This window comes from Lepidothrix coronata, unplaced genomic scaffold, assembly GCF_001604755.1.
Source record: "Lepidothrix coronata isolate B3197 unplaced genomic scaffold, Lepidothrix_coronata-1.0 Scaffold233, whole genome shotgun sequence".
Lineage (NCBI taxonomy): Eukaryota > Metazoa > Chordata > Aves > Passeriformes > Pipridae > Lepidothrix > Lepidothrix coronata.
In genome coordinates, this window is record NW_016690413.1 from 174,862 (window position 1) to 201,958 (window position 27,097).

At 60.4% G+C, this 27,097-nt stretch overlaps 2 protein-coding genes across 26 annotated transcripts; one reads left to right on the forward strand and one right to left on the reverse strand.

Moving 5' to 3' along the window:
* The first annotated feature begins 1,116 nt into the window (after nt 1-1,116).
* Nucleotides 1,117-15,166, forward strand: LOC108506966 (transducin-like enhancer protein 2). 11 transcript variants are annotated; one of them, XR_001877915.1, is made up of 15 exons: nt 1,117-1,250; nt 1,335-1,432; nt 1,994-2,057; nt 3,329-3,373; nt 5,289-5,351; nt 5,591-5,665; nt 6,108-6,300; nt 8,395-8,411; nt 9,425-9,517; nt 9,816-9,860; nt 11,064-11,218; nt 12,355-12,498; nt 12,580-12,730; nt 12,858-12,934; nt 13,019-13,057. XR_001877915.1 is itself a non-coding variant. In XM_017834471.1 (15 exons), exons 1-15 carry the CDS (start codon nt 1,227-1,229, stop codon nt 13,124-13,126), a joined length of 1,356 nt encoding a protein of 451 aa, XP_017689960.1. In that variant the 5' UTR covers nt 1,117-1,226; the 3' UTR covers nt 13,127-13,487. The 11 variants fall into 11 exon arrangements, 10 of the variants coding, with proteins under 10 accessions (XP_017689960.1, XP_017689967.1, XP_017689964.1 ...); XM_017834471.1 differs by having other exon boundaries at nt 12,351-12,498; nt 13,019-13,487; XM_017834478.1 differs by having other exon boundaries at nt 11,081-11,218; nt 13,019-13,487.
* LOC108506965 (transducin-like enhancer protein 1) lies at nt 13,987-25,550 on the reverse strand. 15 transcript variants are annotated; one of them, XM_017834465.1, is made up of 20 exons: nt 25,470-25,550; nt 24,816-24,964; nt 24,074-24,305; nt 23,553-23,597; nt 20,344-20,406; nt 20,122-20,196; nt 19,327-19,522; nt 18,860-18,882; nt 18,575-18,679; nt 18,386-18,430; nt 17,957-18,109; nt 17,502-17,631; nt 17,229-17,413; nt 17,079-17,155; nt 16,574-16,823; nt 16,142-16,389; nt 15,749-15,896; nt 15,517-15,667; nt 15,063-15,139; nt 13,987-14,819 (listed from the first exon to the last, which is right to left on the reverse strand). In XM_017834465.1, the coding sequence occupies exons 1-20, from the start codon at nt 25,491-25,493 to the stop codon at nt 14,814-14,816; spliced, it is 2,382 nt and encodes a 793-aa protein (XP_017689954.1). In that variant the 5' UTR covers nt 25,494-25,550; the 3' UTR covers nt 13,987-14,813. The 15 variants fall into 15 exon arrangements, 4 of the variants coding, with proteins under 4 accessions (XP_017689954.1, XP_017689952.1, XP_017689956.1 ...); XM_017834463.1 differs by having other exon boundaries at nt 13,998-14,845; XM_017834467.1 differs by having other exon boundaries at nt 14,002-14,845; nt 24,074-24,137.
* Nucleotides 25,551-27,097: the final 1,547 nt, after the last annotated feature.

A 27,097-nucleotide genomic window follows, 5' to 3' on the forward strand; every position in this document is an offset into this window, starting at 1 on the left:
CCGGGCCGCCCGCGGCGGAAGCCCCGCCTGCCCGTGACGCTGGACCGGGCCCTGCGGCAGCGCCGGGCCGGGCCCCCCCGGGCCCGCGGCGGCGGCGGGACGGACCGGGCGGGCCTCGTGCGCTACCGCCGCGCAGGAGCCGCCGATGGCGGACTACAACTCCCAGCGTGCCCCACAGCTCGTCCCCCGGGGCTCCAGTGCGCGCTCACGTTTTATTGGCCATCCTGGGATGTGCCGTCACGAGCCCATGTGGGAACAGGGCAGGGCGATTGGCTGGCGCTCCCGCAGCGGCAGCCAATGGCAGGCTCGGCCGCCGGCGCCGCGGGCCGTGGGGCTGGTTAAGGTGGAGCGGGCGGAGGGGGCGGGACACGGTGGGGATGCTCCGGTCTGTCCCCCCCCCGGTGGGGCCGCACGACCGCCCCGAGCAGACGGCGGGCTGGCCCCGAGAGACCCCCGGCAGCCCCGCGCCCGGCGCTGAGCTGGTGGCGCTGCGCCCCGGGGCCCGCTGCCCCTGCAGTCCCTGGCCCGGCGGACGCTGTCGGGCTGTGCTCGTTTGTGATGTCCGTTCCCGCGCGCTGCCCCGCCGGCGGCCGGTGCCGTGTCCACCCGTAGCGTAGGGGGAGATGACAGTGACCGGCGTCGCTCCCGGGGAACCGGGATGCCCCGGGAAAGAGGGCGAGGGAAGTTCCGGGCCGGGACCGGGCGGGGAGCCACGCGCGTGGCGGGGCCCGAGGCGGGGAAGGGCCCGGTGAGGCGAGCGGGGCCCCGCGGGCCGGTCCGGCGGTGACGGCGGACGCCTCTCGAGTTGTTCCGCTCGGGCCCCGAGCAGCGCCTCCGGGGCTTGCTCCTTTCCCGGGTTCCCCTTGGTCTCGGGTATCGGTGTGCGGGCGCGAAGCCGGCGCGGCGAGAGCTCCAGTGCTGCTCCGCTACCTCCCGCTATCCCGAGCCCCGCGGGAACGCGCCTCCTTAAGGGGGCCCGGGCGGCCACCCCCGCGCCGCCGGGGGCGAGCGAGATCCCGCGACCGCCCCTCGCGCCCCGGTGGAGCCGCTCGGGGCCCCGCCGACCCCCGGACCCGCGCGAGCTCCGCGGCACGGTCGCCTTGCCGGTGCCCAGGAGAGGGACCCCCGTGGCCCGGCGGGGGGAGACCCCTGGCAGGGGCTGGGAGACGGGCGGGCAGCAGGGCCCGGGGAGTGAGGGGGCCGGGGCGGGGACCCGGGGGCTCAGGATGTTCCCGCATGGACGGCACCCGGTAAGTGCCGCGGGGGCGGCGGGACCGGGCCGGGCGGGGGCTGCGCGCGGAGCCGCAGCTTCCAGCCGGGCCGTCTCTCCCCAGCCCCTGCTCCAGCCCGAGCAGCCCTTTAAGTTCTCGGTCCTGGAAATCTGCGACCGCATCAAGGAGGAATTTCAGTTCCTGCAGGCGCAGTACCACAGGTGGGGCGGGGGGCGCGGGGTGGCGGCGGCCGGGGGTCGGGCTGAGCTGCGGGCAGAGGATGTGACTGGACTGGGGGGTGGGGACAGGGGAGGCTGCGTCCTCGAGCAGGGGGCGAAGTGGGGAAGGAGGAGGTGGAGAAAGGGCGCTTGGTGATGGGAGCGCCTGGGGAGGAGGGGGAGAGGAGCCTAGGCTGAGTGGTAGCGTGAAACCGTCGGTTAGGGCGCCAGGTCTTGAGTGGGGGTCCCTCGGGGAAGATCAGCCGTAGTTCGTTTCCTCAGGCTGAGCAGAGTGTAGGGGGACGTGGAGGGGACGGCAAGTGCCGCGGGGACAGAGGACGAGGTGGGTGCCGCAAGTGTGGGAGCAGCACAGCAGTGGGCTGCAGGTGCCCCGGGGAGAGCAACACCACTTAGGGAAGGGCGTGTGACACCCCTGCAGCCCTGCGAGACTGCAGGGGGAGGCAGGAGTTGTGCCGAGCTTCCTGAGATCACAGGGATGGGGGTCTGGAGGGATGGAGCAGGTGATGCTGGTCCGTGAATGGAAACCCTGGATCCCGTTTACAGTTTGAAGTTGGAATGTGAGAAGCTGATGAGTGAGAAGACAGAGATGCAGAGACATTATGTCATGGTGAGCTCCCCCTACCCTGTCCCTGCTGCCTTCCCTCAAAGCATCCTGGACTGCTGCCCCCAGAGAGGTCCCAGTGCTGGGACTCCACTCGGCCGCTCACCCAGAGGGGTCAATGCCCTGCTGGGGGTGTCCGGCCCGGTGCTGCCCTTGGGGCCAGGGCTGAGAGGTGTGAGGGAGGAAGGAATTAGTCACTATTCCTCACAACACCAGCTCTTCTGCTGCTATCTGCATATTCCGTGCTGCTAGAGCCCAGGAATCCTGTTATAGGTTTTGTTTCTTTTATTTTCTTTTTTCCTCCCTTTTTCTAATTGACCTTTTAAGAGAGCTCCCCACTCCTCCCTGTCTCTCTCCCAAGGGGTGGGTGTTTCAGAACTCATATCCTAAGACTGGTGTTTTAGGTGAAAGGGGAAGGAGCAGGAGCCTCCACAGTTGCCAGCCAGAGCCTGGCAGGAACAGGGGAGCTGCTGGGATGAAGGAAAGAAAATGGGGACAGCAGAACAGGAGCAGCATTCCCTCTCCTTTAGCATCTGACACTCTTGGCCCCTCTAGGGAAAGGAGGAACCCAAATTATGCCATCCAAGAGGCAAAAAGATGTGAACTCGGGGAACCCCCACCCCTGGGGTGAAGACAGCCCTGTCCTTGAGGCCAGGGGTGTCGACATCACAGGGCATGTTCTTCTCATCCATCAGCTGGGATCCCTCCCCACATCCTGGAGGCTTAGGGATTCCCAGAGGTGGAGTACTTCCTTTGGAATAGGCTTTGCTGGAGGAATGCAGGTCCTCTGGTTCTTTTTTTTCTCCCCAGGTGTGAGGGGATGGGGTCGGCTGCCGGCACCACTGGCAGAGTCATTGGTGACTGGTGAAGGGCGTAACCCGCTGTCATCTTTGCTCTGCAGAGCATGACACCCACATGGGTGGGTGGGCAGCTGCATCAGGGTGTGAGTCTGACTTAGGAGTGGGACAGGCCAGGCCAAACCAGGACGGGATGTGGAGGGCAGAGGTATTGGCTTCCTCTGGCTTAATTTAGTGCAGAAATTGCAGAGCAATCATCACAGGTGTTAGCAGTCTGTGGCTGCTCCCTACCTTATCCCAGGCTCGTGGCATGGGATCTTGGCCTGTGGTGTGTGGGACAGCCATTCCTCATGGACTGGAAGGAGCACCAAAAGGGGAGCTCAGCCAGGGGGAGCAGGACTGGCAGCCAAAGCCCTGGCTGATCATCGTCCAGTTGCTCTGGGCAGCTCCTAATCAGGCTGTGTTGTGGTTTTCCCTCAGTACTATGAGATGTCCTATGGCCTGAACATCGAAATGCACAAGCAGGTAAGTGAGTGGGGTCTGTGTCAGCAGCAGGAGATGGTGGGGAAGAGGCCAAGGTTGGAGACTTCATTGGAAAATTCCCTTCCTCATCCCCATGTAGCCGTAATGGCATGGGAGACATGACACGGCTCTCTGCAAGGGACTGGCTTCAAAGGAGTCCAGATGTTGTCGGGAGATGTGCTGTTGAGTTCCTTGGGACAGGGACCTACCAATCCAAATCACCACTCAGAGCCTCTGTGTGAGCCCTGGTGCCTTCCTGCAGAGGGTCCCTGGGGCCTGAGTTGAGGGAGGGATGTGGAAGAAACAGCAGAAGCTGGAGCCCAAGGGCAAATGGATTGTCTTTCTTTTCTTTTTTTCCTAATCTCCTCTAAGTCAGAGGAGTGTTTTTACCCTTCCTTGGTTCCCCTTTTGTTCCAGTGTTAATTTGTTTTCCCTCTTCAGATTTATCAATCTAGTCATCATGGGCTCTCTGCCAGGGAAATTAGTTTGGACCAATGCCTGACAAAGTGACAAGTCAACTGCCATATTCCTCCAGCTGGCTCAGCCCCTCTTGAGTTTGCTCCTTTTGGTAGCAGGGAGTATGGTAGAGACCATGAGCATATTCCTGCCATCCCCACATGCTTCAAGATCTGGTGGGACTGGGACCCACGGATGGGACTGGGACCCGGGGTGGCCCGTGCCACATGGGGCCAGTGGCTCTGCCCACAAGGCAATAGAAGTGAGGGCCAAGCGGCTGAGAAGCAGGAGCCCTGACCCACCTGGGTCCAGCTCCTGGCTCTACCTGGGCAGGAGAGGTCCGGAGGGGAGGCGTCTTTGACTCCCAGGGTCCTGAGTGGGCATTGTGGCAGTGGCTGAGACAGCAGCTGGGACCTGCAGGTGAGCAGGGCGCTGATGGGTGCGAGGGTGCTCCCAGGGTGCAGCAGGTAAATGTTCCCTTTGTTGGCTCTGAGCGTGGTTTGACCTCTGCAACACTGTCGGGGATTATCAGAAATCTGAGATGAAAAAATGGTCCAGAGCAGCCAGTCCCTCCACCAGTGCCAGGGTAGATTTGCAGTGAGGGAATCGAGTTTTCCCCAGGAGACATGGGTTTTCTCTTGGAGAGGCTGGGCTGGAAGCCACAGCCCCTTTGCTCAGAAGTGCTGCTTACCCTGGTGGGGCCGTGGCTGGGCTGTGGGTCTGTCTGTTACCACAGGCTCTCCTCAGAGGATACACCAGGTTCTCTGCATTCCCTTGTTGCCGCTGCTGGGCAGGGGCAGGTCCGAGGTGTTCTGTGCCTCTGCTCCCCCTTTGGAAGGAGCAGGGAGAGCTGCCGGCTGGCCCAGGACTTGATGGGGATGGCAGCGGGGTCCCTGCTCTGGGCAGGGCAGGTACTGCCATCAGTTCCTTGCAGGGTTTGCAGGCACGCTGCCAAGAGGGCTGAATCTGTGGGAGTTCTGTGTCCCTTGCTCTGCCCTGGCTTTAAGTCCGACACTCGGGGACAGCGCAGTGTGTGGGTGGCCCACTGCCAGCGTCTGCGGCTCAGCTCTGCCCCGTCCCTGCCTGTGCCAGTGGCAGCCCCCAAGCCAACCTGGGTTTGGGCTGAGCAAAGCCAGCTGGGCTGTGACAGGAGTGACAGCTTGGAGCTTGCCTTGGCCTGGGTCCACAGAGGGATTTGGGTGTCGGGATCCCTCCCATGTGCCTCTGGGACCTGGCAGCCTGGAGGGGTCCAGCAGCTTTGGGCAGAGTCTTCTCTCGGCAGCAGGAAGACCCAGAAGGGATGTAGAGGCAGCAGGAGAATTTCCACTGAGAGGGTTTGGGTGGGGAGAGTTTAACTTTGCCTGCATGTCTGCAGGATGCTTTGCTGCCCTCCCCTCTGCTGGAGGGGATGGGGTAGGGCTCAGAGCCCTCTATCCCAGGCGATACCTGCTTCCTCTTTCAGGCAGAGATTGTCAAGAGACTGAGTGCCATCTGTGCCCAGATTATCCCCTTTCTGACACAGGAGGTGAGGAGGCAGGGGATGTGCATCGGACTGCTCTGGCTTGTCTTGAGGGAAGCCCTTGGGAAGGGGGGAGTCAAAGTCCAGCCTGAAAAACAGGAGGTTTTGGGGAGGAAAATCTCCATACCTGGGCTGGAGGGATGGGAGAAGGGACTGTGCAGTCCCAGGTGGCTGGGGCAACACGGGGCTGCTGCTCCCTTGGGCCGGGAGCACAGTGTGACTGCCTCCATGCTCTTCCTTTCCAGCACCAGCAGCAGGTCCTGCAGGCGGTGGAGCGGGCCAAGCAGGTGACCATGGGAGAGCTCAACAGCATCGTTGGAGTGAGTCACACTGCCCAGCTGTGGGCCAAGGCTCTTCCCTGCCCCAGGGGTTTGGACCCTGCAGCACAGAGATGGGAGAAGTCAGGGGTTTTGCCACTTTAGTAAGTCCATTGCAGCGAGGGGGTTTGCCACTGTGTCCTTAAAGCAGTGGATGGCCTCTGGGATCCCCTTGGCCCCTGCTGCCCGGGGCAGAGCCATGGCTTGGGCTCTGCCATGTATTGGGATCACATTCGTGGCAGGGAGGCACTCGAGGTTCCATGGGTGGAAGAAGCAGTGATGGCACCCAGACTGTGCAGCCTCAACAGCTCTGCTCACCTCCTTGTCTTTGCTGGCGTCTCATCCTGTTGCGCTTTGCATCGCAGTCAGTGCGGGAGGGGAGGGTGCTGGGCATGACTGTGGCTGGCTCTGCCACACCCAGGACCATCTGTTCTTTCTCTTTCAGCAGCAGCAGCTTCAGCACCTCTCCCACCATGCATCCCCGCTCCTGCTGACACCCCACTCCTCCAGCATGCAACCTTCTAGCTTGAGCGGGGCCAGTGGCACCTTGGGGCTCCTGACCGTCTCGGGGGCACTGTTGGCACAGTCTCAGCTGGCCACCAAGGAAGACAGAGTGGCCCAGGATGGGGAGAACAAAGGTAAGGGGAAGAAGCATAGCTGGATTAACCTTTCAAAGGCTGGCTGAGTCAGTGCTGGGCAGTCTGCTGCAGGGATCCTGCTGCCTGCTCTGCCTCTTTTCTCAGTGCTCCTCAGTGCCTGGCTGCTGCAGCTCAAGGGATGGCAGATCCAGCTCATGAAATACGTGCAGACCCAGGAGTTTGGCTCCATTTTTTACCTTGGAACTGCTGCCATGCAGTGACGGTGTGTGGCAGTGGTGAGGGTGGCTGTGTTTGCACCCCTGACACTGGGCAGCAGGGCTCTGGACACATCTCCCTGCTCCCTTGGGTGTTTCCAGTGTATGAGGGTCCCCCCCTCCATGAGACAGCTGGGAGGGTGTGAGGTCCCCGTCACAAAGAAACCTTCTCTAATTACACCAGGGTTTACACCAAGTAAAGATTTGATGCCCAAAGCTGAGACTTCAAGGGAAACTACTGTTGTAAGCCCCTGGTAGAAATTATGGGAGCCACAAATCTGGGGCAAGGAATTTAGAAACCAGAGCCTAACTGCATGTGTGGTGCCATGTAAATTGCATTAATTCCTAGTCCTTATGGGTGCCTCCTCCTGTCAGGATCACAACGTGCCTTACAAACAGCATCAATATTTAATCATCATGAAATCAGTGCTCTGAATGCTATTGCAGGACTGGGCCAAATTAGTAATGCTGCCCAGCTTTGCTTGTGGCCTATTGCTGAAGTGCTGCACAAAGGAGAAGCTGCTCTGAGCTCAAATCACCTTTTGCAGAGTGCAGGAATTGGGTAGTTGTACTGAGAGGGAGACTGGGGCAAGAACAGAGGCTCCAGGCATCTCTATGGGCTAGAAACAGGCAGCCAAATTTAGCAGCTGTAGTGATGCTTCTCTGCAGATTTCCCTGGGAAGGGTGCTGACTGAAATGCACTTGGGACAGGACCCAACAGCAGCAGCAAAGCTGGGCACTGGGTGGGGTTTGCTGCAGTTTCTAATGGTCTGGTTTGGCTTGTTAAGATGTCAAGGTGGTGAAAACAGCAGCAGGAAACTGTCGGTGGCTGCTGTGTGCCCCTGCACACAGCTGTCTGCAGTCAGAATTCTGTTCGTGTTTCTTTAAGGATGGCTTCCCAAAGGAGAAAAACAAACTCCAGAGAGAGGATAAAAGCAGGCTGTGCTGTGCTGAGCCTGCTTAGCCCTCCAAGCCTGGATAGCCCCATGCCTCCAACCAGAACTTCTCTCAGCCTGGGTGTCTGGCCTTAGTGAGAGCCATTCCTTAAAACAAAAAAAGGTGAAATGCTCCATCTGACTGGGGTTAATCCCTGGTGCTCTGCCACAGTTAGCCAGAGCTTGTGTGAATTGAGCTGAGCCAGAGGTGTGGGGCTGATGGCAGGCATCCAGTCCCCCTCCTGGACCATGGCCTTGGAGCAATGCCTACAAGAGTCCCTCAGCTCCACATCCCTGCCTGACTCTTTTTGCCAGCAGAGACCTGAACGAGTTTGTTCTTTCCAAATGCTGGTGGATTTCTAGGAGTGAAAATCAACCAGGGAGGGTTGCTAGACCACAGCTGCAACCCTGTGCTTGGATTTGCAGCAAATGCCTGGCACGTTTTCCCTGGGCTCAGGGAGGTGGACCTGTTTTGCTATGCACGTACAAAAGCTTCGGAGGCTTTCCAAGCAAGGTTTTTAGGCATGGCTTCCTAAGGAAATAGGATGGGTGTGATTCAGGAGGTCTCAGCTGGCTGGTCGGCTTGTCCCCTCCTGGCAGCTTTGGACCTGTTGCCACATCTAGGGAAGAGATTCCAAAGCTGGGGTAATTCTTGAAAGTAGGTGGGTGGATAGAGATTTCCCTGCTTCCCTGAGGAAAACCAATGTGCTCATCTCCCATTAGACAACAGAGAATCCACACTTCAGGTGGGCAAAGTGGGAAATCAGGTATGATTCATAAGCCCATGTCCTGCTGGTTCCTGTGTTACCCTGCAGTGCCCCCCTCTCCTCCCTGCCCGAGTATATGGGGCACAGCCTTGGCATTAACACCCTCTTTCTCTCCTCCCCTCTGCCTTGCTGACATGGATCTGCTCGGATATTCTCCCTGCTGCTGCTTGGCTCCAGAACGCGCCCCAAGCCGGGTAAGTCGTGATGGACCAGTAGCCTCAGCTGGCCTCAGTGATATCTCCAGTGTGGGCCAGGCAGGAGCTGAGCTGGCCCCTGGCTCCTGGGAATGGCTGGGGGTGCTGGGCAAACTTTGCTGGCCTGAGTGGGTTGTGTTTGTATCAGTGTTTTGTAGCTGAAGGTTCTGGGCCACCTCAATTCAGTCTTTGCTGATGCAAGAATCTAAAGATCAAGGGCTACTCCCAAAATAACCAGCTCTGTCCTTTTCAAGGAGTTTCCAGTTTAAGAATCACTCTGAACAGGTCTCCCTTCTAAGCCTGGTGCTGCCAGCCCCTCTGCAGTCCTCGGCTGCCCCCTCCCTTTTATGATCTCCCCAGTCCCAGATCTGTGACTCCATTCCCAGGCTCCACAGTAGCTTACAGCTCTGCAATATCCAGAGTTCCAGTTCCTGTTACAGGCAGAGGAAGAAAGGGTTAAAGAGCTCCTTCATAGGGGAACAGTTGGCATTGATCTTAGGCTGTCAGTCAGGTGGGAGAGGAAGAAGGAGAGAAGGTGTCTGTGTTGTGCAGAGGGGATCCCAGACCTACCCAGGTGCCTGGCTCCCATGCAGCAGGGTTGAGGTGAAGTAAACACGGCTCCAGTGGGGATTTTCCACTCCACCATGACATTATGCTCCCCATGCCTTCTTGTCTCTGCAGGGGCAGATCTGCCCTCCAGTCGTGCCCTCCCCGCAGCCCTTGGTGCTGGTGGCTGGGCCAGGGCGCAGCTGCACATCCTCATCCTCCTCCATTGCTGTCACAGTGGGGTCATCTGCCAGTGGGGGCTGTGGCCCCCTGCTCTGCTGTCTCTGCCCTGCTTTGGCCAGGAAGGGGAGGCCGTGGCTTTGGGGTTTTGGGCTCCTGCCCACCAGCCAGGGACATGCTTTGCCAGGGTGGAGGCAGTGATGGAGCAGGGCCTGGCCCGAGTGAGAGGTGAGGACTGTCTTCCCTCGCACTGGCTGACATGCCTTCCTCTCCCCCCTCTGTGTCAGAGCATTTCTTGTTCCCCCCCTGAGCGCCTGCAGGATGAGGAGCGGATGGGCCTGAAGCGGAAACGGGAGGAGAAGAACCTGCCTGGGCATTCTGTGAGTGCACTAAAGAGTGTGGTTGTGGGAGCTGGTCCTGGGAAGTGGCTGGGAAGCCTTGTGCCTACCCTGGTGCAGGGAGGTGGTGTCCTGTGAGCAATAACAAAGCAAATGAAGAGCCCTGGGGAGGCCACTCAGCCAGAGCTCTGGGTCGCTGCCAGCAGGGCATGGTGTTGGTCCATGAGGAGTGATGAGCAGGAGAAAATGAGTCTTTACGCTGTCTGGGATCCTGGGGCAGAGCCTGGTCCAATCTCTCCCAGTCCTGACTGAGCCCTTCTGGATTTCTCCCTCCTTGCAGGATAGTGATGGGGACAAGAGCGATTACAACCTCGTGGTGGATGAGGTAGGCCCTTATACTTGGAACCTTGCAGGGTATCCAGCTCAAGCTGTAGTCATCAAGTTTAGGACTCTGGTTCCTAAGGTTTGGAGTTCCTTAGGCTCCAGGTCATTGCTGTGGGGAACAGCATCCAGCCAGGACATGTGCCAGCCCTGCTCTGATGTGTTCATGTCAGCCAAGACTGATTCCACTCCCACTGCTCTGAGTAGAAAGCTGTGCCAGCCAGGGCTGAGCTTTGCCAGCCACAAGTTTGGCTCTGATTCACAATTCCCTTTCAGTCCCTCTCCTGTAGCATCCCATATGGGGAGACTGATAAGCTGGGATGAGAGCTCCAGGGAGTTGGGTTTGCTGCTGGCAGCTCCAGTGAGTTGAGGTGGCAGGAGCAGGCAGCCTCACAACACACCCTGGCCCTGCCAGCCCTGGGCTTTGCAGTGCACCTCATGCCCTGCCTGGCCTTCCAGCAGCCTCGACTTTAACACACCAAGCCTGTGTCAGTGTCTCAGTGCAGGGAGCACACTGAATTCCAGTCCTTTGCAATGGAACTGCCATGTACTTCTGGTACAACCTTCCCTGGCTGCTGAGGCAGGCATGACAGAAATTTATCCCAGCCACAACTATTCTTGGCAGAGATGATGATGTTTTCAGGGACATACCTGCTTGTTTTCTGGAAGACAAGGGGAAGGGACAACATGGGTGAGGTATTTTTTCCTCCTGCCACTTCCTAAGAAAATACAAGCCCTAAAAGGAATATCAGCAGGAATTTCTGCAGAAAACAACACAAAAACTACTTGGTGGAATTATGGTGATAAAAATCACAGACCTGGTTAAATAGTTATAGGAGTGCAAGAGCTGATGGGCAGCCTTGCCTCTGAGATGGCAGCTGTGTGTCAGTTCCTCATGTGCTGGTCGCCATCCCTCCTTGTAAAGGCATCCATGGCCACCAGTGTCTTCTGAACCTGCTGTCACCTCTAATTTTGTTCAAAGAGAAAAATCAAGGCAGTTTCTTTTCCAGGGGACCGTGGAGCAGAACAGAGGCCCCATGAGTGGATGCTACTCATTCAGGCTGCTTAGGCAGATGGGACAGCGAGGGGTGGGGGGAGCAAACTGGGGCTTGGTGGTCCCTGCAGGCTCCAGGCCCGGCTGGCTCCCCCGAGTCTCTGTCGTGCCTGCCTTCCTGCACAGAGGGACTGGGTTTCCTGCTTCCCACAGACGTTTTCTGCCCCCAGGACCCCACCTCGGAGCCCGGCAGCCCTGGCTGCTCACCCAGCAGCCGGCTGGCACCAGTTCGTGGGGAGATGCCGAGCCCGGCCTGCACCTCCTCCAGTGGGAGCACAACACCCCTCGGGCCAAAGGGCCAGTGTCCGGTAGGGAGGCGTGTGGGCAGCCAAGGCTGGGGGTGGAAAGTGGGGCCAGGGATGTTTGTGAGCAGTCTGCTGCAGCCCAAGGTAGGCACAGAGATGCCAGTGCTGAGGGTTTGAACCCATGGCTGGGCCCCCAGCCCTGGGAGCAGAGGTCCATGCCCCCAGAGGGGTGTAAGTGTTGCTGTGCAGAGGGTGGGCTCTGCAGTATTCTCACCCTGGCTGCCCTCAGGATTCCCCAGAGCTTCTCGTAGCAATTGATTTTTTTTTTTTTAATTTTTTTTCCCCGTCCTCCTTGCCAAGCACCAGTCCCGTGCTCAGATTGACACATCAGAATGTGGGAAGGGGGAGGGATGTTTCTGCTACTCCTTGGCCTCCCAGCCACTGCAGGGACCAAGCGATGGCATCCCCCCATCCTGGGTCAGGAGCCAGCTGGGGGCTATGGGCAGCAGTGAGCAGCAGCTCCCCGGCACAATCGGATTAGAGCAGACAAAGCGCCCTGAGCAATCTGCCAGCACAGCACGTAGCTTTTCTCTGTTATTAATTTTTTTTTCCTTGCTGGTGTCGACAAAATCCCCAGACAGAAAAAGCGGAAGAAGTAGGAGAGGCAAGAAAAAAGCAAGGAATGAAATAGCCATGGGGCTCAGATAGGCCAATTCATTCCAGACGTCCTCCTGGTCCAGGCTGTGGATGGGGGTGCCCTCCGTGCAGGAGGACTTTCGCATGAGGGAGCAGCAGATCTGTCCTGGCCCTGTGGATCCTTGTGCAGGTGGTGGGCACTGCAGGGTCACAGGGTTGTGGTAGTTTGGGGTGACCCAGAGCTTGCACCCATTGGGGGAGCGGGAATATGGAGCTGTTCCACACCATGGGGACGTGTAAAGGACAAAGGAGGAAAATAGACGGTTTCAGCCCCTGGATGGCCTAGTTCCTGTACAGTTCCATCCAGGAGTTGTGCCTCCCGGGCTCCTTCCCCTCCACAGGGTTTGGAGGTTGACCCACCTGTGGTGCTGGGGAAGGCTCTCCTGGGTGAGCCTGGGACTGGGAGCACAGGGCAGGGTCAAGGGGGAGATGCTGGCTCCTGGGGAGTGGGCACTCCTGACAGCCATGCTCTTGCTTTCTCCATCCCCCTCTTTCCCAGGCAGTTTCAAGGCCACACGGATGGTGCCAGCTGCATCGACATCTCCAATGATGGCACCAAGCTGTGGACAGGGGGGCTGGACAACACTGTGCGCTGCTGGGACCTGCGGGAGGGGCGGCAGCTGCAGCAGCACGACTTCAGCTCCCAGGTGGGGCTGGGGTCATCTGGGAGCACCACAGGGCCAGGTGCGACCTGCTGTGTCAATGTCTGTCCCTGTCTCTCCCCTCAGATCTTCTCCCTGGGGTACTGCCCAACAGGAGAGTGGCTGGCGGTGGGGATGGAGAGCAGCAACGTGGAGATCCTGCACGTCACCAAACCTGACAAGTACCAGTTACACCTCCACGAGAGCTGTGTCCTCTCCCTCAGATTTGCCTCCTGTGGTAGGCAAGGTCCATTTTTTCTGCTTGGGCTGTGTACAGCCCAGATGGTTCCTTTTGGTTTACTCCACCATACTCAGCTCCCCTGAATGGAGTCCCAGACATTGACCCACTTTGTCTCCTGCACCAGGGAAGTGGTTTGTGACCACAGGGAAGGACAACCTTGTCAATGCCTGGCGGGCACCCTACGGAGCCAGCATCTTCCAGGTGCAGGGCAGGCATTTGTACAGGGGGATGACGGTGGATCCAGCCACCAGCCCTGCCCTTACCTCCTGTCTCTCTCACTCTCAGTCTAAGGAGTCTGCCTCAGTCCTGAGCTGTGACATCTCTGTCAATGACAAATTCATCGTTATGGGATCTGGTGACAAAAAGGCCACTGTGTACAAGGTGGTCTGTTGAAGCCCCATCACCATCCCTCCTCCACCAAGGAAGGGGCCTGTCCTTGTCCAAAGCCACCAGGGCTCACAGAGGCCTCCAGTGCTGGACCTGCCGTTCCACAGCCCTGATTTCCCTCCTCCTTTGCTTTCAGACACCAAACCAAGGCCCTGGCCTAACTCCCTGCCCCAGTTAATGCATGATGGTTGGAGGTGAGGGCTCAAGGGGGCCTGGCATCCCCCAAGGCATAGGGCTGGGCTGTGTGTCCTGGGACCTGTCTGTACCTCAGACTGGCTGCATGGGGAGCTGATCAAGGCCAGTACCACCTGAATATGTCTTGAATTACTGCTACTGATTTAATGGGAACCATTTTCTGCTGGAGAAACAGCTGTAAATTATCAGTAAATAAATGTATTTAACTGTGGTTTCAATCCTTTACTAATAAAAAGGAACAAAGGAGGGGCTGGTATGGGCACGGGCAGGGGCCTTTGCCAGCCAATGCTCCCAACCCTGCCGAGAGGGCTGGGCTGTGAAATGTAGCCTCCGGGTCCTGCTTTTGGCCAGCAGCATGGGCAAGGCCATTCCCACTGTGGCAGAGCTGTGGCTGCCCACCTGCCACCAGCCCCAGCTCCAGCACAGCTGCAGCAGCAGCCTTGGCTCTGTGCTGGGTGTGGTGAGCTATGGCTCAAGGCTGGGCTCAGGGCAGGAGACCAAAGCAGCTGCCACATCGCAGCTGGTGGCACGGAGCTTCCCTGCCAGCCCTGGCCATGGCCACTGCCAGTGCCCAAGGCTCTCGGGAACAGCCCTGCTTCCCCACGGCAGTGCTGGCAGGAGGCCAGACTGATAAGGCAGCACTGATTGCTCACATCTCATTTCCTTCAGAAACCACTTCCTCCACCACTGGCATCTCCCCCACACCCCACGGAGGCTGCTCCAACAACCAGAGCCACCGACACACTCAGGTCTGTGCCTGCACCGCCAGCTGCACTTGGGTCTCCCCACCCCACTCAGGACCAGGGCTGGGCTCTGCCAACAGCAGAGCTGCCACAGACCTGCCCTGGCACAGGAAAGGAGCAGCAAATTGTGGTTGCCAAAGGGGATGAGGCTGCTGCCCTGGTCTCACCCATCCTCACCTAGCTCCATCCCACCACCATGCAGCACTGCCCAGGACAAGGCACAGCTGCCTTTTTTTGGTTTGTTTTTATTATTAAATATACCCTGGCAGGCACAGAGGGAAACGAGGCCAGAGCCCATCCGCCTCACCAGACCCAGACCCCCAACAAAATACCCCCCCCCCAAAAAAAATGTTAAAACCAAACAAAATTAAAAAACCATCCCAACAAAAGCCCTAACAATGCCAGATGGCCCCCCCCTCCTCCAAGTCCCATAGTCTAGATTTAGAAAGAAGCTGACAAAGAACAAAGCAAGGAGAAAGTCCCCAGGAAATCCACCCCGAGCAGCCCACGACGCCTGGCCACGGTCCCAGGGCCACCTTCAGCCCTCTCCGCTCTCCTCCAGCTGCGATGCTGTGGCCACAGGCTGCATGTTCTTTGGGAAGTCAGCAGTAGGGCAGGTGGAGTCCACCTATCCATCCACATGGACGTCCACCTGTCCCGCAGTTGGCACCTCTTGTGCTCAGTAAATGATCTCATAAACTGTAGCTTTCTTGTCCCCCGAGCCAGTCACAATGAACTGGTCATCCGTGGAGACGTCACAGCTGAGGACAGAGGAGGTTTCCTTCGACTGGAGAGAACAGGGGTAAGCACAAGAAGCAGGCCCAGAGCAAGTTCCCAGTCCTTGGGACTCTGACCCTGAGTTGCACCCAGGGAGGCTGCAGGGACGAGTTTGTTTATGGGGCTCGTTATTGCTAACACATATTTACAGCCAGGTTGTACTGGGCAGCTCTTGGGAGTCACACCCAGAGGAACCCCCAACCCCATTGGCCATGCACGCCCCACACCTGGAAGATGCTGGCTCCGTAGGGCGTCCGCCAGGCGTTCAGCAGGTTGTCCTTCCCCGTGCTCACGAACCACTTCCCTGTGGAGGGACAAAGGAGCCTCGTGTCACCAAACCAGGCCCAGCAACTGGATTCCAGCAGCACATCCTGCCCAGGCTGTGGAACACAGGGTGTGGACATGGCAGCCAAGTCTCTGCTACCCAAGAGCCAAGGGGCTGTTTTCAGGAACACAAATGGGAGTCCTGAGATAACAGAGCTGAGCATACAGCTGCCAGCGCTGCTCCAGGAAGGACAGATGCCCATTCTCTGACGGATATGACTGTCATCCACTGGGGACAAGACTGAGTACTGGAACCAATCCTTGCCCCCAGTGCAATGAGCCCTGTGACACAAGGCCAGAAGTAGAGGTGGCATCCATGAGGCTCCAGAGAAGGAAGGCCAGGAGAGGCATGCCTACCACAGGAGGCGAATTTGAGGGAGAGAACACAGCTCTCGTGGAGGTGTAACTGGTACTTGTCAGGTTTGGTGACGTGCAGGATCTCCACGTTGCTGCTCTCCATCCCCACCGCCAGCCACTCTCCTGTTGGGCAGTACCCCAGGGAGAAGATCTGAGGGGAGAGACAGGGACAGACATTGACACAGCAGGTCGCACCTGGCCCTGTGGTGCTCCCAGATGACCCCAGCCCCACCTGGGAGCTGAAGTCGTGCTGCTGCAGCTGCCGCCCCTCCCGCAGGTCCCAGCAGCGCACAGTGTTGTCCAGCCCCCCTGTCCACAGCTTGGTGCCATCATTGGAGATGTCGATGCAGCTGGCACCATCCGTGTGGCCTTGAAACTGCCTGGGAAAGAGGGGGATGGAGAAAGCACGAGCATGGCTGTCAGGCTGGCCAGCACCTGCAGCACAGAATGTGGCCAGGGCAGCACTCAGCAGTGAGAGCAGAAGATCCCTGCTGCAAGGACAGGCACTGTCCCATTGCCAGGGTTAGACACAGGGAGAGGTGGGGACATGCTGCAGGGGACCAGGTGGTCCCTGGCCTGAGGAGCCCCCAGCAGCTCTGCCCATGCTCCCCCCTGACTGACTCACCTGACCAGGGTCTGGTTCTGCAGGTCCCACACCACAATGTTGCCATCGCTGCAGCAAGAGAAGCAGACTTTGGCATCAGGGCTGATGGCCAGAGCGTAGCAGGCAGGGGCAGAGGAGGTAAGCTCAGCCTTGATGCGGGGTGTGGGGGCCGCCAAGTCCCAGATGGAGAGGGTGCTGGCCTCCCCCCCCACAATCAGGCTCCGGCCGTCCGGGAGCAGTTTGCAGGAGCGGATGTAGTTGTCACGGTTCTGAATTGGGGTTACAGAGAACAGGGCAAGTGAAGAAGGAGCTGATGAGTGCTTGGGGGGTGTAGGAGACAGATCTCCTTTTCTCATCCCAGATGTGAAAGGACCCTCTGTCCCTCCCACTGCAACAGGGGCATATTCCCCTTCCCAGCCCCCTGCCAAAGACCTTTCTCCTCCTCCTCCTTACTAGGCAGTCCAGCTGAGCCACGGCTGTCTTGGTGCCCGGCTGCCCCACGTCCCACACCTTCACGCAGCCCTTGCCCCCCGTGTAGACGTGTCGTGTGGAGTTGCTGATGGTGACGGCGCAGACCACCTCGCCGTGGGTCAGGGTGTGGAGCTGCCGTGCGTGGCGGGGGATGCCGGAGCCGATGAGTGCGTCAGGTGGAAAAGGCACCGGCTGCATCTGCCCGTCGGCACTGACGTGGAAGGAGTAGGCACTGGAACGGAGCAGAGCAGTGAGAGCCAGAGGAGAATCCTGCAAGGTCAGTGGCCAGTGCCACGTGGGTCCCAGGGGGTCTGACAAAGGGAGCACGTTTTGGGAGTTGGAGCCATGAGCAGAGCATGCCCAGTGATGCCAGTTGTGCTCCCCACCCCTGCTGGTCCTGGCTTGTCTGCATCACCCAGGTTCAGCCCCACAGGTTACCTCATCCCCTGCCCCAGCACAGCCCACAGCCCAGCCCGGCCCTACTTACGGCTTCCCCGAGGTCCCCACTTGTATGCCGGCCACCAGCCCAGGGATGCGCATGTGGGGGTGTGGGTCGTAGCCCACCTGGAGGGGACAGCAGGTGAGAGTAGCTCACACTCTGTGGCCCCCACGGCCCCGCGGGGAGCAGGTCACGCACCAGGGGGGAGCGTCCGTAGCTGCTGGCTCCCATGGCGGCTGCAGCCCCGTTGAGCTGCGGGGACATGAGGTGGAGGCTGGCATAGGCGCCAGTCCCGGCCACGTCCCCATTGACTGCAGGGTGGGCCAAGCCAAAGGCAGCCGAGTAGGGACTCTGCACTCCCAGTGGATTCCTCAGGCTCAGGGCTGATGGGGGAGAGGCAGTGTGAAGGGACAGGGCTTGGGAGCCAGTGCTTGGAGACACCCGCCCGGGCCCCAGTGGGGCCAAGCTCACCCAGGGGGTCTATGGGGGCCTTGGCAGCAGCAGGGCGAAACTGCTGGACCCCACCGGAGCCTGGGGCCGTGGTGTCACCCTGGGAAGTGGGGGTGCTGGACTTCAGGCTGGGCGTCCCTGCCTTCTCCACCTGCCGGGAACAGCACAGGGATCTGACAGCTGCACCACTACCCTGCCAGGGGGTCTCCTCCGGTGCTCTCCAGCAAGTTCGTCCCTGTTCCTCCCCCTCAATGACAGCCCAGCCCAGCCAGCACTGCAGGCTCTGTGGGACAGGACGTGAGCTGGGATCTAACAGAGCAGAAGTCCCGTCCTGTCCCTCCAGCACTGCCTTTGCTCCATGGGTTTGGAGACAGGTAGACCCATGTCTGGCCACTCTGTCAGCTGAACCTGGGCAGCAGGGACACAAGCATAGGCCCTGAGTGAAGTGCCCCAGCTGCCTCAGGCAGTGCACGTACTGTGGGTGCATCCTTGCTCCGAGATGGGGAGCTGCTGGAGGAGGCCATGGAGGTTGGGCTGAGTGGCATGGTCTCCTTCCTCCCCAGTGGGACCTTCTCCACCCCGTTTTCCCGGGACGAGTAGGAGTGGACGCTGTGCGGCGAAGAGGGGTCCTGGGGGTGGGAGAGGGAAATCAGCAGGCAGCAGAACAGGCAGGAGTGCAGGGATGTCCCAGGTCATGGTGAGCTGGTGGCTTGAGCAAGGGCCAGGCTGGGAGCCTGAATCTTGGGACTCACTGCTGCCGTTGGCGAGGGCCAGGGAGCATGACTCAGGGGTAACACTGGCACCTCCCTGTGATGCCCACCTCTGCCTCTAGCAGCCTGTTAGCCCCTAACTTGGGGACAGACAGCACACACTGACCCCAGCCCCCTCCCAGCTGATGCACTGACCTCATCCACCACCAAGTTGTCCTCACTTTTGTCTGCATCGCTGCCCTGAAAAACAGAGGACGCTTGAAGACAAAGGGGCTGCAGCCACCCTCGCTCCTGCCTGGGGATGCACCGGAGGTACAGGCAGCTCCATTCTTTGCCCCGCAAGAAGGGATGGGGCCACCCTGCCCCCCACAGCCCCAGGCTCACATAGTCTGTAACAAAGTCCTTCTCCTCCACCTTCCTCTTCTTGCTGCTGCTCAGGTACTCAGCGATAGCTCGCGCCCGCTCCCCATTTGGCAGTGCCAGGGAGCTCTGGGGCGGGGGGATGCAGTGTTAGCGGCCAGGGATGCTGTGCCCGGCTCCTGGGACAGGCAGCACCAACATGGGGCTGCGGCTGACTCCTGGAGCACGGAGGGCCCCAGTGCAGCCCCCATGCCCTGACTGGAGCCTGTGCCGCCACAGAATGATGCAAGAGAAGGAAAAAGCACTTACGGGGCCGGAGTCTCGGTCTGTCGCTGTGGCAATGCAGAGGCGCAGCAGGAGGAGGAGGGAAGGGGGGACATGCTGTGCCACCACCAAGAGCCCCCCAGGAAAGTCACCCACTTCTCCCATGGGTGCTGGGGTGCTCACAGCAGGGCTGGGCCAGCATGACAGCAGCAGGGTGGTCCTGGGCCCCCACCAGGGATGACCCCCCACCAGCCCACCTCACCACCTTTCCAGGAGGTGCCGCTCAGTGGGGGATGTTCCCCTCATGGCTGCCAAGCCCCCTGCCCCTCCCACCCAGTCAGCACACCTGAGGTGTGGACAAGCGGCCCCCCATCCATCCCTGGCCCCCACCCTGGGGAAGTGCCTAAGTAGGAAGACCCTGGGGAGCAGAAGCAGCTCCAGGGCCCTGCACCACCTGTTCCCAGGTTCACTCAGATCCGACCGCACCCAGCCCTGGTTCCCCCCACACTTACCCCTGGGCTCCGTGTCAGGGACTCCTCGGTCATCCTTGGTGAGGAGCTGGGCCTGGGCCCCCAGTGCCCCTGAGAGCGCCAGCAGCCCTGAGGCACTGCTGATGCCAGCAAGGCCAGTGGGCTGCAACCCAGAGGGGTGGGGGGTCAGCGGGATGGGGGGAGTGTGGTGCGAAAGGTGCTGCGTCTGGAGCTGGTGCTGGAGAGGAGCAAGATGAGAGAGAAATCGAAGGGCTGTGCCAGGACAGCTGCTCGGCACAGGGGGGAAGAGGCAGCCCTGGGTCAGTCAGCAACAGGACTTGGGTGAGGAGGGGCAGGGCATGAACCCAGGATGTCCCCAGCCACAGTGTGGGGGCCACCATGTCCCTCCCACTGACTCCCCCCACCCTGTGACAGGAGCTACTGGGACAGATGGGGGACCCTGCCAGTACCCAAAGCACTGTACTGCTGCAGTCTCACGGGAATAACCAAGGAGTGGGGATGGTGGCAATCCCCCTTTCACCTGGGCCACAGGGCATCAGGACACAGGGACATGCACCAGCCACCACCACCCAGCTGCATCTCCCCCATCCTGAGTACTGCTGACAGCCCCCCAAACCAGCCTGGTTTGCCCTTCTTCTCCCCCTGACTCAGCTGTGGGTGGAAGAAGGCACTCAGGGCAGGGGCCACAGTTGCCTGGTGTGCCATGGGCAGGAGGAGTTTTCAGTCCAGGGACAGCAGGAACTCAGGAGGTGCCCAGCAGAGCCCAGCACCCCAGGCCCAGGAGTGGCGGGAAGGGTGGGCAGAGGGTTGACGTACCCCAATTGCCACGTTCAGGTCGGTCATAGTCACCTGCTTCGCACGCTCCACAGCCTGGACCACTTGCTGCTGGTGCTGCAGGGAGAGAAGAGAGGAGCTGGGGCAGGCTCATTTCTTCAGCGAATGGGGCAAAGCCAGCTCTCCAGCCTGGCCCAGAGACCAGGGCTCCCTGGGCCCCAAAGGACCTCTGCATACCTGGCTGGGGCCCAAATGCTTACCCACCTCCTGAGATAGGAACGGGATGAGCTGAGCACAGATCACGTTGAGCCGCTTGGCGATCTCTGTCTGGAAGTGGAAGAGAGGCAGTGCCCATCAGGGCAAGGGGCAGAGTATCCCCCATGCTGAGGGGCCCCAGTGCTGCAGGAGAATCCACTCCCCATGGGTGCTGCACAGGTGCCACCCAAGCCTCAGGGTATTGGCAATCAGCCCCAAGGGCCACTGCTCAGCACCAAGGAGCAGAAACACCCTGGGGGATGTTTCTAGAGAACAACTCTCCTTCCTAACAATACCCCTTCCAAAAAGCAGTATCCTCCATCCCCACCCTGAGAGCCCTAGGACGGCTTCCACCTCCTCTCTGCCAGGGACATAAAGCCCCATGGCCCATGCCATTGAAGGCCACCCCCAAGCAAGCCCCCAGCCCTGCAGCCAGGGCCCCAGCAGGCTCACCTCCGCCCCCCACGCAGCCTCCTGTCGGCACCACCACGGCTACCTGCCGCTCTCCTGGCCTGCAGGAAGCCCTGGAGAGGTGCTCTACTTACAGCTGCTGTTTTTCTGCAACACTTGAGTGCCACTGGCAATCAAGAGCACAGAGGGCGAGCGCAGCATGGGGAGGGAGAGCGGTGTTGTGCCATGGTGTGCCATACTCCCAGGGCATCCACTGCCAGCTTCCAGGGCCCCTGCTGGTGCCACACTGCACAGCTCGGGTGAGGGGAGAGCACAGACATTCAGCCATCCCTGGCCCCACAGACACATCCCTGGGAAGAAGCCCCAGGGGCTGCAGGGACAGGCCCTGCCTCTGGTACGAGCAGGCAATGGCCGGGAGAGCAGACACCGCTTGAGGCACCAGCAGAGACACCCACGCAGAGCTGGGGACCCCCATCCCTAGCATGGGAGTCCAGGTAAGATGCTGTCCCAAGCTCCAAGGAGCTCCCTGCCCACCCTGGTGGGGTAGATGAAATCACTACCAGGCCAACACGTGGCTGAGAGGAGGGGGTCAAATCCAGACCCCCTTATCAGCCCCTAGAAGAGACCAAAAGGTGAAGAGCCCCAACAGCCAGGGATGGAGCTGACCCCTGGATCTCCCCACCAGAACGTTGGGCACGTCTCCCATGCCCGGCTGGTGCAGGCACCGCAGTGCCAGGGTGAGGGGCTGCAGCACTGCTCGGCTGGTGTGGGGACACAGACCCAGGGACACCTTGTGCCGCCCTCCAGAGCAGCTGCCAACCCGTTCTTGCCAGACCCAGAGAATAGAATACAAATAATCTGGCACCTGCCCTCGCTTCCCCTTCTGAGGGAGGAAAAAAGAGAAAGAAAAGAAAGGAAGAGGGGGGAGCAAGGAGATTTGGCAGCCGGCAGTTCTGGGAAAGATTTAGCTGTCTCCCGAGGCCAGCAGTGATGGATTCTCTTCCCTAATGCACTGATGGGCAGCAGCTCCTTGGGGAGAGCTGCCTCCAATTCACTCGCACTCGTTAATGTGCAATTTACTGGCACTTTAACGCTCTCAGCATGAAAAACGATCACGCTGTTTGCAGCCCCCCCAGCCACCAGCACCATCACCTCCTCTCTGGCTTGTGGTGAGCAAGTCCTAGTCCAGGCAGATTCAGGGAGGTGGTTTTATAAAAAGCTACAGGCCCCTTCAACGCCAAAAACAAAGCAACAATAAAAAATTAATGTCTCACGCTCATTCCTGTCTTGATCCTCTCCTGCCAAGCCTGTGGCTGCCTGGACAGCTGCACCACCACAGCCAGCCCCCAGCCCTATTTCCCTCCAAACAAACTCAGAGCAAAATCCCACGCCTCGGCCTTTGCTGATGCCAGCACTGCTGGGCGCCTGAGGAGCCCCTGGGGATGCTGGGCTGGGTACCATGGCACTACCCAGCTTCCAGCCACGGCCATGGGTGAGCGCTCCCTCGGGGACTCCGGGACAGCCAAGGGTGTTTAGGACCTGTCTGTGCCTGTGAGCAGTGCTGGATTTGGGGGAAGGGGAGGACAAATGGCGACACGATCCCACCCCCCGGCAGCGATAACCCACAGCTCCCGCACTGGCAGTTCCCGTTTCTCACACAATGGCCGCTGGCTGTCAGAGCAGACTTACGGGCCCTTGTTAAAAGTGCCGACAGCTTGCTGGCTGGCAGCCAGCGGCACCTGGGGCTGATAGAAAACACGAGCCTGCGAGGGCTGGGAGAGAACCAGCAGCCAGAGGAGAGAAGCTTGCAGCCCTCTGGGGAGGGGCACTGGGCCGGGTGGACCCTTGGCATCGTCCCTTGCCAGGGTGGCTTCAACACCTCCTCTTCAGCAGGGATGCTGGCACAGGGAGGGCACCCAGGAGCAGGAAGAACACCCTCCTGGCAGGCACAGAGCTAGCAAGAGTGGTCAACAGCCTGCCCTGAGCCGCAGACGGGGGGAACACCGCTACACTGACCGCCCGAGCAGGCTCCCGTGCAACAGTTGGCATCAGCAGGCGCGGGGTGGGCAGGGAGGCGGCTGTGGCAGCAGCACGCCTCGCCAGGCTCCTCCGCAGCCTCTTTAAAAATAGATGAGACGAAATCTTCTCTCTCAGAGCAGCTGGTGACCCAGAGCTCAGTGCAAGAGAGGAAGGGAGGGAGGGAAGGCAGAAATGAGTGATGGGGATGCAGTGAAGGAGGATGTGCAGCCCTGAGCCCCCAGGTAGCCCACTCTGCACCCACACCCCAACACACTCCTTTCTACCTCATGATGCTCCTCAGCCCTTGTCCCCAGGTGAGCTGCCCCCAGGCCAGTGGGCACCTGGCAGTTGCAAAGGTGGCAAGCCAGAACTCATACTGCAGCCCCTTCACCCTGAGGAAGCCAGTCTCCTCTGTGACAGTTCCCACATGACCACTCACAACTGGTGTGAGCAGCCATGCAAGCACAAGTCTTTCACTGCTGTTCTCTGCCCGACACAACAACAGTATCACAGTCCAGCCAGGGCACCCAGAACCCAGCGAGCAAACAGCAGCTCAGGTGCAGAGAGCTAAGGAGGCAGACAAGGCCATGACACAGAGCAGCACAAAGCTCCCAAAGCACAGAGAAGGGGACACATTTCCCACAAGCACAGCCTTCCCTAGGCTATAGCGGGGAGCAACCTCCCATGCTGTCTGTGGAAGGGATGGCCCAAAGGGCCCAGATAGCAAGGTGGGGCCAGGGAGCTAGGACCAAGGAGCTGGACAACACTCCTGATCCACCCAGACTCACCTGTTTGTGCATCTCAATGTTCAGGCCATAGGACATCTCATAGTACTGTGAGGGAGAGAAGGTAGCATCAGCACGGCTCTGGAGACCAGGGTTACTCATAACTAGAAAGTCCTCTCCAGCACTAGCACGCCAGGTCAGCCTGGCCACAAATGGCCATGGCGTGGCCAGACCAGGGCAAGAACACAGTCCCCAGCTCCTCTCCTGGGAGCAGTGGTCTCTCTGGCACATGGCTGCAGCCCACAGGATGGACACAGTCCTACCAGGGCTCCTGCTCACTGCCTGTGGGAACGGGGACAACCCAAACGGGAGCAGCTTTGCCACTGCAAGCTGCGGCAGCAAGTCCTGATCAAACACCACGGCTTGTTTTGAGGATAAACCAGACAATAACAGCCACAGGAATCAGATCTCAGGACCCACACGACCCAAAGGCGAGGGGAAAGTAAAGCATCCCAGGGCTGTGTGACCTTTGATGGTTCAGAGGACCCACACCGCCCTCCTCCACTCAGGTGGAGCTCACTAACCATGACATAATGACGCTGGATTTCTGTTTTTTCTGTTGCCAGCTTTTCGCATTCTAACTTCAAGCTGTAAAAATAAAGAGGAGAGGAAGGGAGAGGGAACGACCCCCCTGGTCCCCCCACTGACAGGATCTCCCTGGCTGGACAGAGCATTGAGCCCTCCCAGTGCACCACATGCTTCAGCCTCCTGCTCTCAGCTTCAATCCAATCTCTCAGCACAAGCCAAGAAAACCACCTGAAAGAGGGTGGGAAAGGGCTGATAAAGATGAGATGGACAGCAAAGGGATCTGGGCATCAGGGAACAATTTGCATGGACTCTTAACCCCCTCCCCAGCATCTGCTTCCCAAATGGAGCGAGCTGCAAAGCCAAGCTGCATTTCAAACCTTGTTCTGCCCCACACGGTGTGAGGAAGGGGAGGTGATCCGGGACAGCAGTCTCAGGGATAAGAGGGACTCCAGGTCTGCTAAGTGATGGCTCTGGCTCAGTCCAGGAGCCGGGCGCTGGAGGTCAGCACCTCATCCTGGGGCTTTTGGCAGGCAAAGGCTGAGTTTCCCCCTGAGTGTCATTTTAAGCTACCAAGGTGGTGGTTGGCACAGCCATCCTCTGGATGGACCAGCGCCTACAGCCACACGGAATGGTGCTGCCTGCCCTGACGCCCAGCGCCAGTGGGAGCCCATTGCTTATCAGCACCAGTGAAGTGCCCAGCTCCTCCCTGCTGGCATGTGAACTCTGGCAGCTTCTCACCTGTGGTATTGGTTCTGCAGGAACTGGAATTCCTCCTTGATGCGGTCCAAGGTCTCTGGGTAAGTCAGTTTGAGGGACTGGGGGGTGCTGGGGATGGCACTGGCAGCAACAGCGGCTCCCGAAGCAGCAGAGGGTGCCTGGAGATGGGCCTAGGCAGAGGATGGGACCCTCAGGGTCACTGCTGCCCCCAGTGAGACTGGTGCATCCCCCCAGGGGTTTCCTGCACCCAAAGAAGAGGCCATGGGAACATCTGGGAGAGCAGCACGTGCAGGAGGCGGCAGAATGAGTTACTGGAGAGGAAATTGGTTACAGCCAGGCACCAAGGGCCTTCTGAGCATCAGCTTGGCCACTTAGCCAGCAGATTAATGACCACGGGTGGCACCAAGCATGGCGTGGACCCAGTGGCCTGTCCTCGCCCGAGTGTCACACAGCTGAGCCCACCCATCACTGTCGACCATCACGCCCTGGCAGATCCCGCTTCTCACAAAGCCCAAACCCCCAGCATTGGGACTCAGCGCTTTGGGAAGAGCCACAGCACCACTCCCGAGCATCATACAGTGTCGGCACCGAGCAGGGAGGTGGGTCTGGGGGCACAGGCCCTGCAAGGGCCGAGGTGGCACTGCTGCGAAGGGACGAGGTCGTGCGCGGGCTCACCGGGGGCCGGTTCTGCGGGAACATCCTTGGCACCGGACAGGCTCGGGATCCTCCGGCCGCGCGGGCCCCGCCTCAGGCTCGGGACAGGGCCTGGAGACGGCTCCCAGCTCCGGATCAGGCCCTGGGGAAGAAACCGAGGGTCACCGCTCGGCGCTGCCTGGAGGCGCGGGGCCCTGCGGGAGCCGCACCAGAGCGGAGCCCCGGGGCCCCGGCCCCTCCGCAGCCCCGCCGCGACCTGAGACCCCCGCACCGCGCTCCCCATATCCCCGCGGGGACCGGGGGCCCAGGGGCTCCCTCCGGGCGCCGCGGGACCCGCCCAGCCCTGGCCCCCCGCGCCGCACAGACAATGGCCCCGCCGCCGCCCGCCGCAGGTACGGCCGCGGGGCGGCACCGGCCTCGCCGCCGCCCCAGCCCCAAGCGGGGCTGGACCACGGCCGGCGGAAACCTCTCCAGACCAGACTGGACCGGACCGTCGGGACGGGACGGGATGAGACGAGACGGGACTCACCGCGCTGCGCGTCCCAGACCCGGCCCCGGCCCCAGGCGTGCGCCCCTGCAGCGGAGCGGGGCGGGCCGGGCCGGGCCGAACCGAACCGAGCCGAGCCCGGTAGAGCCGAGCACAGCAGAGCCGAGCCGAGCCGGGCCGAGCCGAGTCCAGCCGAGCGCAACCGAGCCGAGCCGATCCGGGCCGAGCCCCCGCCCCGCCCCGCCCCGCCCCGCCCCGCCCCGCCCGCGCGGCCGCCGCTCTGCGGAGCGCGATCAATGAACGAGCGCGAGCGCCAGCTCCACGTGGGGCCTGGCCCGTGCGGGCAATCGCCTCGGCCGCCAGCCAATAGGAGCACAGCGGGAACGGCCGCCCCCACGTGGGGCGCGCGGAGCTGTCTTCCCATTGGCCAGCCGGGCCAGCCGCCGCGGAAGGTGTCAATCAGGGGAGGCCGAGCAGCCACTGAGGGGTTTAACCCGTGCGGGGCCGGGGGGTCTCGGGGCACGGCCCGGCCCCTTCCCGGCCCCGCGGCGGGACCCCCGCTTCGCCACAGCAGCTGTGCCCGCACCATGGAGCCGGGAGTTCGCACCGGAGCCCCTGCGCCCGCCGCCCCGGGCAGCATCGCTCGGCTTCGGGGCTGTTGCTGATAAACATTGAATACGAGAAGTCGTCGTGTCCCGTCCCGCCCCTCCCTCCCTCCCTCCTCTTTGTTATTTTTAATTAGGAAAATAAACGAACCCGACACCACCCCCACCCCTCCCCCGGCTGCAGGTCCCGCCTCACCGGGAATTCCCTGTGATTCCCTGTGGGACAGTGGGAAGCGGCAGCATCCCTCTGCCCGACAGCGCTGGCGTGGCCTGGGAAGGGCTCCTGGGAAGGGCTCCTGGACCGGCCCTGTCCCTCAGCTCTAGCAAAGGAATCTGCCAGCACCCAGCTCCCTGCCGTCACCCCTGCCTCGTGTGGTGCTGCTTTGAGGGTCCATCGCCCTTGGGATAGGCAGATACTTTGGACTGGGAAAGAGATCCCCATGCCCCCTCCCAGTAGCCCTACACCAGCCCCCTCACCCCCACCAGCGCTGTCATCGTCCTCCCAGAGCTCTCTATGTTTCCAGCCAGCAGGCCGGGGTCCATACAACCCACTTGGG